At 46.8% G+C, this 10,936-nt stretch overlaps 1 protein-coding gene across 3 annotated transcripts in view; it reads left to right on the top strand.

The window, feature by feature from the left end:
- Positions 1–7,783, top strand: part of Homer2 (homer scaffold protein 2) — a 96,841-nt gene extending 89,058 nt beyond the window's left edge. For all 3 annotated transcript variants that reach the window (XM_085683061.2, XM_085683060.2, XM_048435288.3), the window contains exon 9: positions 284–7,783. In XM_085683061.2, the coding sequence (XP_085539187.1) occupies positions 284–472 (189 nt within the window). In that variant the 3' untranslated portion in view covers positions 473–7,783. The remainder of the gene's footprint in view (positions 1–283) is intronic.
- The last annotated feature ends 3,153 nt before the right edge of the window (positions 7,784–10,936 follow it).

A 10,936-nucleotide genomic window follows, 5' to 3' on the forward strand; every position in this document is an offset into this window, starting at 1 on the left:
TTGGTAGGATATAACAAAAGGCGGTCTCTGCTGACAGCTCCAGGACGGGGCCCAGATTTCCGAGCTTCTCTGCTGGAGTCTGTGGGAAAGTCCTCTGGATAGAACTTGCAGTCTGCATTTCTGCTTGCTGCTTAAGGTGTTCAGACCAGCTGTTGGTCACCTACCCCTTTGACTCCTCCTGGGGAACCGTCAGGACTCACATCAGGGCACAGCCATCTTGAGTGGTGGCTCCATCCTCCATCCATTGCTGTCTTCCAGACCCTTCTCCCTCTTATCTTGTCAGGCGGCCGAAAGAGACAATCAAAACTTGGAAGACAAAGTGCGGTCTCTAAAGACAGACATCGAGGAGAGCAAATACCGACAGCGCCACCTGAAGGGGGAGTTGAAGAGCTTCCTGGAGGTGCTGGATGGCAAGATCGATGACCTCCATGACTTCCGCCGAGGACTCTCCAAGCTAGGCGCGGATAACTAGGCCAGGCCAGGCCACGAGTGGCAAGTGTGTGTGTGTGAGGTGAAGTAGGCATAGGACATCCTCCATTTGTGTCGCTTCTGCCAATGCAGGTGCAGCCTGTCTGTCTCCAGACCAGTCGTGCCGTCCACCCAGTCCTCCCGGATAGAAAATCTCTTGCTTCTCTGGCCTTGTGAGGTTGTGGACAACTGGAAGCTTCTGACTCAGGAATCCAGAACTCGGTCTACCTTAGCCGTTTATGCAGTCAGGCAGGGATGTTTATATCTTTTTTTTTTTTTTTTAAGGGCTGTTGCAACCCTTTGAACTGGGTGGGGGGGCAGCATTTTCTAATCCAACTATCAATGTCCTTTACAACAGGCTACTGGGCGCCTTCTACTGAGTAGCGTTCAGGGTGTGTGACTCTCCGGCAGATTCTAGTCCACGGGGCACACGAGGGGATCATCTTTTCCCCCCGTCTGCATTTTGATGCTTCAGCTGATGTATCTAACCTTTTGACGTTGTGAAACAGCTTCGTCATCCATAAAGTTGACACTCAAGGACTGACTTACCCACAGAGAAATACTTGTCAGAAAAACAAACCTTACACTGTTTTAAGTCAATTTACTGTTTTGTGTTGGAGCACATTCTTAGTTATCCTTGGCTACATGTGGGCCTCAGACTATAGGTCGGGCGTACCTTCTTGAAAGGAACCTTTAGTTTAACCTTTAGTGGAAACTTTACCAGAGGGAAGAAAGCCCAGAAGTTTTGGGGTGTACCTACAGACAGGAAATCACCTGTATCCGTTGTGCCCCATCTTCCCCCGATTACTACGGTTGCGGCAGTGTTTCTTCTCTTGTGTTTCTTTTTTTGTTTTGTTTTGTTTTTGTTTTCTGTTGTTGGTTGGTTGGTTCTTGTTTTGTCTCTATTTCCGAGCCTATGCTTGCGCTGTGGGAACGGATGCAGGAGTGTGCTTAGCATACTGCTGGGCACACCATAGGTGCTTAATAAACATTTGTTAATTAAACATATAAGCAGAACTTAGCGCTTTAATCGGATCCCACAGCAGAGTTCAGGCCCTTGTTGAGTCATGCACCATCTCCCTTGGGCTGAAGAGATGGCCTGCAGGGAATGCAGGCTGCTGCAGGCAAACCCAGACATGGCTCTGAGGAGGGACACCGGCAATGGAGTGACCCTGGAGTGACCCTCCTGCAGGGTGCCTAGCCATGATCCCCATAGAGGCCATTGCCTTCAGAACTACCTTCTCTTCTAGGCAGAGTGCCTATAGTCTGAGGCTTCTAGGATCCTGGGAGAGCCTGGGATAGGAGCTACCACGGGCCTAGAAGCTCAGCCGGGTTCCTATAATGGGCTTGAACAACCAAGAAGATGTCCTACGGGCCATGAGGGTAAGAGAGCTGCTCAGGTGGCAGCCCTTGGCCTTGGTGACAGAGCAGCTCTGCTCTGCCCGGCTCTGCCTTCCCTTTCTTAGGTCCTAAGGAAGGACCTGGAGCCCTAAAGCTCTCCTCTCACAGACTTTCTAGTGGGGCCATTGGGCGCTCAGATCCACTCACAGGCATCCTTCCTTAAGAGATGCCCACGGAATACCCTTCTAAATGCCCCGGTCAGGGGGAACTTTGGTATTCCCTAGCTCTCTAAGAACCCTCTAGATAGGAATTCACACAGTTAGGAATTCATCCTCGTGACTTTGCGTGAACTCTGGTTCTTGCAGACAGCCTGAGGAAGGGGCCGGGCTGGCATGTCCGCCACCCGGGCACTGTGGTGACTTCCAAGGCCTCATCTTTCCCTGCTGTAGCAGTCACCCTCTGGTCAAGGAACTCAATTGGGATGGGAAAGGAAGGAAGGCTGGCGATATGGAGTGTTCAGGTGTGTTAAGAGGGGACCCATCAAATTGTGGTGTCTTGTGCAATCAGAGTGGTCACCTGTGATGTAATTCACCCCAGGGTGTGACTGGCCCCGCCTTCCCCTGCAGCTCCCAATAGGTCTCATCAGTAGCAGCTCGTGCTGGTCCACTAGGGCACAAAGACTAGGCTGGCTGTGACCCAGCCTGGGTAAGGGGCTCTCTTCTTAGACCATCTTGGCCTCCCTGTCTGTCAGCAGCCTGGGCACATGGCTGCCCAGGAGCAGTGAACTCCGGGATCCTCATCTTGGGCTTCACAGGTAGATAGACGTAGACATGTAAAAGGAGCTCTTGGCTGGCGAGGGTGTGAACTGGTGACAGGGCCGTATGAACATAGCTGCTAAAGCCCCTTCTTCGTCCTCATGACAATGACTTCCACAAGCGCTGAAAATGGAAATGCAGAAAGTTCTGGAAGTCAGTACCACAGTGGGTCGAGTCTGTGATTCTTGTCGTTAGCCATTGAAGAGTCTGGCAGCTTCTCGTAGCCAGCAGGTGGGGAAACTAGAGTTTTGGGGCATCCCCCAAACTGCCGCAACCCAGGAGCCTGAGGGCCCAGGACCTCTCGCAGGGTGATTTAGGCTCCACAGCAAACATGTGCAAGACTAAGCACTGGCCTTCCCTTCCACCTGCTTTCTCTAAAGAGCTCATGTTTCTTCGTCTGCTCTCTTTTTGAGAACAGTCGTGACCCAGAAGCAGCCTGGGTGGCCAATAGGAGGCTGGCCCTGAATACAACCTCCAGCACTGCAAAAGGTGGGCTCTGTACAGAGCAAACGAGCCACTAATTGTTAGGTCTCCGCTCACACTGATGTGACATGCCTTCAGTTTCTGTGATGTCCGGCCCAGCCTTGGGACTGCTGTCATGACCTCAAACCCTGTGCAGGTGGCAGTGAGCTGTTGACTCCCAGCGATTACTGCTGCGGTGTGCCGCCTCTGAACCAGGTGTCCCCTGAGCTCTCCTGGCCTTGACAACTCCAAGATTGGCAGTCTGTGCCTTACTTAGCTGGCTTTCTGCAGCCACTCACACGGGGCCTAAAAGAGGTCGAGGAAAACTCGGAGAACCCTTTAACCGTCACCCGTGTGCATTTCTGACTCAAGGCTGGTAGGGACAGGACCTGCTTCTGGTGCCTCAGGGATGTAACTAGAAGCACAGATTGGGAGAGCCACACAGAGCCCATGCTAGCCCTCAGATCATCCCCCCACGAGCTGTCACTGTAGACCTCCATTGCGGGAGAGAACTTGGTAGAGATCATCAGCAGGAAGCTGAGGCAGAGTGGCGTGCCCAGGGGACCCCAGCTGTGACCAGCAGCACGGGCTCTTGGGTCTCTTGTACCTTGGTCCGCTGTTCTCCTCAGAACCGTATCGTGGTTCTCCTTTGATGTTTCTTAGATACCAAGAAGAAATAAATACTCGTCTGCCCTAGTAAAAACACACTGTATTATTTCAGTGTGTGTCCACAGCACGGGGCAGCTGGCAGGGGACTGAGGCCGAATCGTGCTTCCGCTCACCAGACATAGTGAGGCCCGTTGCTGAATGGTTTTGGTCTGTAGGGGACTCTTCAGTAACCTCTGTGCTCTGAGAGGCCAGTTTGGTAGAACACAGACTGGCTTTAAGTTCTCTACTGATGGTTTTCATGGGCGCACACTCATCTTTTTCAAGTAGGCAGCAGGCCTTTGACTGCAGAGACGTAAACGGTGTTCCGGCCCAGAGGTGGTCAGTCCAGATGAGCCACAGCTTGGGAGCCGCTGCTTGTCCAGTGCTTAGAGCAGTTTGCATGCATGAGCTGCCCGCAGGGGCGGCTACTCTCCCGCCTGCAGGCTCCACAGCCACAGCCTTCAGCTATGTGATGGGCAGGAGCATGTACTACATTGGATGAGAGACATCAAAAAAGGGTGGCGTGTCACATAGTCCGTGTATGGCCGTAAGGCATCGTGTCCACTTTGCAGGGGCTCTTTTCCTATAGACAAATCCCCTCTCCTGCAGACGCCAGGGGCAACTGCGAATGAGACCCAACTTGAACCTCAGGTGTGGTAGCCAGGCGCCTTCTTGGAAACAAGGCGACCTGATTGGAGCTCCCCTTCAGGGAGCGGCAGCCACTGCTGTTTGCTAAGAACTGATAGTGAGTCACTAGAAGTTACAGTCAAAATTCAGGGGGACCCCACTGGAGTTTGAAGCACTTGCAACACAAACCAGAAGCTTTCCAGTCAACGTCCATCCGTACATATTTTGAGCAGTAGGCATGATTTAAATAGACTGAGACTTCTGAGTACGTGGCTTCCCCAAAGAAATAGACGATATTCTGGGGACAGTGGGTGTGACGGCGTGGAGCAGAGCCCTGAGCAGAAGTGTGAATGATTTCATGTCTTTTCCTTACACCTTCCCTCTTTAAAATCAAATCTGGCAAGAATTCCTACTTTGGTAGGAATTCTGAGCTGTGTCAAATGTCCGTGTGTGTGTGTGTGTGTGTGTGTGTGCGCGCGCGCGCATGTGCATGCATGCGTGTGTGCATGCACATGCAGCGGGGAAGACAGCCTGACGGAAAGCCAGGGTAACACCTAGGAGAGATCAGCTCCAGCTCCGTAACCAGAAGGCGTCTTGGAGTATTTCTGGTGGTGATGCTGAATGTTCTGGACTTCGCTTTCAAGGCCTTGTGGGTCTTCAGTGACAGTGCAGCCCTTACTGCAGAGTGAGTGGCCTCTGGGTCACAGGGACCCCTCCAGAAGCCCAGGTGGGCCACAGTGGAGTCTACGCTTGTGCACTTGGTCGAGAGGGTGGCAGGAGACTGATGCTTCACAGCTGTTGGGGATACATGGCTGTCTCCACCCTCCCCTCCCCCTGCCCCGTACCTCTTTTGATAGGCAGGCCTGACTTTCAGTCCCTTGTGCAATGTCTCATGAATTTCTTACATCTCCATAAGAGCTTAGTGCTAAGTATGGATTGGATAAGCAAACTATTTCAGGAGTACACCTTTTTTCTTTTGAAATGCTTTTTTGGAATATAAGTAATAGATACTTTTTTTTTTTTTACAAAAAGAAACTAAAGATAAAAGGAACAAAAAAATCATCTGTTGTTCCACCGTCTGATTGTAACCACTGTTAACACGCGTGGCTCGTCAGCTTCCCCGCACAGCCGCTCCTGTTCCTTTTCCGTGACATACTATCTCATGCACACTCTCCACGTAATCCACTCACCCCCTCCGACACTTGTGAATGGACTTCTCCGTCAGTAGATACGAAACTACTGCTTTTTAACCTCTGTGTGAATCATACCTTGGATGTCTAAGCTGTTTCCGATTTTCTACCCTTGTAGTCAGGACACCATGAAATTGTTCTGACATCTTTGTAAACTGTTCAGAATATTGACTTAGAATCCATCACTAAACCAGTCTTCCCTGATCTCCAGACCGGGGCTCCTTTCCTTCCTAGACATGAGAGACTCCACTCACCAGCCCCGCTGTGGTCAGTGATTTGGGACCCTGTGAGTGAATCCAGCCAATGAGATAGGAGCAGAAGGAATGCATGAAACTCGAGCTAGGACTGTAAAGCGTCCCTGATCCTTTGCCTTAGCAAGTGGTGACATCCCAGGGGTAGACCGTCTTCCAGCCTGGGTCCTTGAGTGACTGACTGTATGGGACATGGGGCAGCTCCTTTCTCTCCACCCCACCCACCAACCTACATGTGGACCTGTGGTCTGAGCAGAGATAAACCTTACAGCTTTTACCTCTGGGATTTCAGGGTTGGTGTTTTTTTTACTGCAGCATAACATAGCCCCTGTTTTAACTAGTAAGAAAAAAAAAGGCATGCGTGTTTTTAGGGTTTTAAACATATTTCAAATTGCCCTTCAGAAATATGCCCCCCAAGTATCCCCACACTGGCAATGTGTGGGAGCACCCTGCTCCCTCTGTAACGCTGTCATTAGTATGGAAGCAGGAGCTAACAAAGTTACATTTTTTTAATTAAAAAATGATCCTTGTTGACAAAAATATTTATTAGACTATATGTTTTATGTCTTCTGTTCATCTCTGGCCAGCTTTCTTATAAGGTCTTTAGTATCAATCGCACCTAATGTATAGGTGTTTTGCCTGCATGTATGTCTGTGTATCACTTGTATGCCTGATGCCCAAAGAGGCCAGAAGAGGCCATCAGATCTCCTGGAACTGGAGTTACAGAAGGTTGTGAGCAGCCATGTGGGTGCTGGGAGCCAAACTCGGGTCCTCTGAAAGAGTAGCTAGTGCTCTTAACCACTGAGCCATCTCTCCATCCTCCAACCCCTTTTATTTATCTTTGGTTTCGTTTTTGTTTTTTTTTTTTGTTTGTTTTTTGAAACAAGGTCTCAACTCTAACTGTGGCTAGCCTGCGACTCACTATGTAGACCACACTAGCCTTAAATTCATGGCGGTCCTCCTGCCTCAGCCTTCCAAGTGCTGGGGTTACAGGCTTGCTCCGCCACATACAGTCTCATTGATTTCAAAGTTTTTTCAGAAGTATTATATAAAAATTAAAGTTGTATTATGGCTCTTAGAAAAAAATGCTTAAACATTAAAAAGAAACCTTTTTAGTCAACTCTTGTCTTTTTCTTTATAGTTAGCCCTTTGCTGTCATGGTTGTGAAAGGCTTCTCAGTTCTAATTCTAGTCCATCTTACACATTCGTATATTATTCTTGTATATTCATTGTTTCTTTTTCAACTGGTGAATCCCTGATCTAGGCCAGGCGTGGCGGCACACTCCTGTAATCCCAGAATTTGGGAGGTGAGGCAGGAGGATTAGCTGAACAGCAAGTTTAAGAACCAGTTTGGCCACAAGACCCCCCCATCTCAAAAAACCAGCCAGGTGTGTGGGACACGCCTTTAATCCCAGCACTCAGGAGGCAGAGGCAGGCAGATCTCTGTGAGTTTGAGGCTAACCTGGTCTATATACGAAGTCCCAGGCCAGCCAGAGTTGTACAGTGAGACTCTGTCTCCAAAACAAAATAAAACAACAAGAACAAAAGCTTCCTTTCTATTCTGCTCGCAATTTAATTCTAAATTGCACAGCACTACCTGGGGGAAAATGATTCACTCTCTCCTGTTATTAAACTGCATATTTATTTTCGACCCCACCCTTCTAGTGGCTGTTGACTTCCCTGAGTTGCCTGCCTGTATACTGGTTCTGTAGTGCTTGGTAATCCTAACTTTAGGTTTAAAAAATTCCCATTAATGAAATTTTCTAAATTTCCTAGTCCGTTTTACATACTCATATTTACCGAAGAAATTCAGGGACCATTTTATAAATTCTGGAACCATTGGAAATTGAATTATATACTATTTCTGTATCACAAAAGAAGTGGCCTCTTTATAACCTCTCTCGTTTCACGAAATTTATAATGCCCAGTTTTATGTCCCTTGGTGTACTTTTTCCAATAAAGGTAATTTTTTTTATTGTGATTACTGTTGTAAATGAGATCTTTTCCAACAGTCTACTCTATAACACTGCATTGTTAATGGAAATCCTTCCCCTTGGTTTTCTAATTGAGGATACTACCTAAATGTAAACACGAAAAAACTGTAGAAAATCAATGTTTCTCCTATAGTCAAAATTCCTTCCGATCCAAGATCCTCAACAATTATGTAAAACACACATACACTGCCTCTCACACACACTTTCTTTCACACACGCACTGTCTGTCTCTCTCACACATGCACATGCACACACACACTGTCTTTGTCTCACACACAAGCATGTGCACACACACACACACACACACAGTCTCTGTCTCACACACAAGCACGTGCACACACACACAGTCTCTTTCACACTTTTTTTCACACACACACTGTCTCTGTCTCACACACAAGCATGTGCACACACACAGTCTCTTTCACACACTCTGTCTCTGTCTCACACACAAGCACGTGCACACACACACACACACATAAACACGCACATATTTTATCATTTTGACGGTTTGATACAGCCCTTCTGCTATTTGCATCCTTTTCTCGGAAGGTCTTGGCCGCCAGGAAGCATCCATCTACCTCATTCTTACCTCTGCGTAGAAGAGTGTGTGTCGGCAAACAGGTTTACATCATCCGTATTCAGCCAGTCACGATTCTTTTCATCTTAATACTTTTGTTCTTAATGCCATTTGCCTTCTTCATGGGTGATAGTTTTGATTAGTGACGATAATTTTCTGTCCAGATTTGTCCATGATTGTGCTGGTCTGGAACATGCTTCCCCATAGCCCCTCCCCTGATGAGTCTTTCCGACAGCACACATGTGACTCCATGTTGAATGCTCAAGCCATGCTCTTGTGTCTCTAGTGTGCTGGTAATTTTACCAGTAAGGGATACTGGGGCTTTAGGAAGCAAATCTTAACTCCTGTCAAACTGATCAAATGATGTTTCTCTGTCGTGACTTCCCAGTGGGTGTGCTAATGTTAGTAAAGCCCTCTCCTGTTTCTACAGAAGCCTGAAGCAGTCAGTTTTTATCCTTTTACCAGACATCTCCTTCTAGAGTTAACAGTGGCTACTCACGATCGCTTGGTCTTTGGCACATTTTTACTTTGTCTTATTTGTGCTTTCGGATTTTTCTATAAAAGTTGTATAATAAAATGAAGAGCGTTACAACGAGGAAATACTCTTCTTGATTTAGTGGGTTCCTTTTATTTTGGAATTTCATATCTTATTAATGAGATGAGTGTGATTTTTCTGCTGTCTTTGTCAGGTGTTTTTATGTGAAGTTCCTTTAAACTATATCTTGGGACACTTTCTATATCTCTTTCTAGGCCCTGGGACAGTTCAAATAATATTCAGAACTCCCTGCTCTTTGAAGTTTTTATAACAAGCATAAACTGTCCAAGTCTAGTGCCTTTTAAAGAAATAGTCTTTTGATAAGTTAAATCTTTTTCCATGTTCATTGGTCTCTTCAGAGTTTCTTCTTCTGTGAGATTTTTGACAAATTTAAATTTTCCCAGATGATAATTGTCTAAGTTTGGGAGTCTGTTGACATGGGGTTGTTATTTTTTCCTGAGTGCTGTGTGTCTGTGCTTCCCATTGTTATTCTGATTATTTTCAATAATTAGTCAGTGTTCACTCATCTTTTCAAAGAACCAGCTTTGGAATTTACATGTAAGTTCCTAGTTTTATCATTTTATGATTGGTTTTCTATTTTCCTTCCCCCCTGGCGTTTTCCCACCTTTTCAAGTGAAAGGCCATCTTGACTTCCTTGTCAGTGAAAGGCACACTAATTCACACTGCGGGACTGTGACCTTTCCTCTGAACATATCTGTATCCCATAAATGTATATGTATGATATGATTGCTATAAATAATTTATCATTTCAGGGTGGAGGCTACCTTTTACTGAGGAATTATTTTAAATTATATTTAGATTTCCAGATCATTTGGTATTTGTTGATGTTGGCTTTTAACATTTGTTATAGACCTTGCTGTCAAAGAGGATGATGGCCGGCGTGTTTTTTGTGTGTTTTGTGGTTCATTAACAGTTTGTTGAGACCTGATATAGTTTTAGTTTTAATAAGCTCCCCAGGAAGTTGAAGAAAGTATATTCTTTGAAAGCAATGATATTTGACCTATGTGTATTAATTTGACCTTACTAAACATACTATTATAGACCTTTAATTTATATTAATTCATTATTAAATAATTATTAAATAATTTATATTGATTCATTAAAGACCAAGAAAGGCTTGTTCCCTTTATCACTGTCGTTTCTGCTTGTGTGTTTTTGTTTGCCATAGAAAAATGACCAATCGCTTTCTTAAAGGCTTGTCCCCTTGGATTTTCCTGGTTTTGTTGTAATAGAGTTATTTATGTAGAAATACACACACAGCTCACCAGAATCTTTGCATGTGTGTTTAAGCTGACAAAAGCCTCTTGGAAACCCTTGTGCCTTGAGGTATTTGGAAACGCATGCTGTCCTCCAGCAGGCCGATGCCCTTCCAGAGCAGACCAAGGGTGCCAGCCCAGGTGGAGGCTCCCTAGCTTCTGCAACAGAATGGAGGTTCTTTTGAGCATCAAACATTTTTGCTTCCTGTTGAGGGGGGCAGTCCTATGCATAGGGACACTTAGGGGTTGACCACTACTCACAGCTGATGTTACATTTCTGCCTCTGTGGGCCACACTGTGGCTCCCCCCCCCCCCCCACGATGCACTTTTCTTGGGCAGAGGACTAGCTTTCCGAGAGAGGCACTGAGAGTGGACGCCGGTTGCCTGGATACGGAAAAGAAAGCCAATCTCGGAGACTTATCCAACTAGTGCAGGCCTTTCCAGAAGAATCCAGCAGGCTCTGCACCCAGCCAAGTCTGTGCCAGGCACAACCACCTTTTCCCAAATGTGTGGGAGGTGTGAATCCCAGCCCTCGGCTCAGGCGTGGAAGAAAGATGACCTTGTTGTGCCTTCATTTACTTTCTATTTTAAGTCATATTGCACCAGGCTTGTGCAATTCTGGGTTCTGTCTTCCTCCCAAGGTGAGTCTTTGATGGTTTGGGGAGGGCTTACATCTTCCCTGGGTTGTTTGGGGAGGGGGCATGTGAGAAGCAGCCCGTATTGCAGAGATGTCCTCTGCCCAGTCCCAGCT

The sequence above is a fragment of the Myodes glareolus genome, chromosome 24 (assembly GCF_982192425.1).
Source record: "Myodes glareolus chromosome 24, mMyoGla1.1, whole genome shotgun sequence".
Lineage (NCBI taxonomy): Eukaryota > Metazoa > Chordata > Mammalia > Rodentia > Cricetidae > Myodes > Myodes glareolus.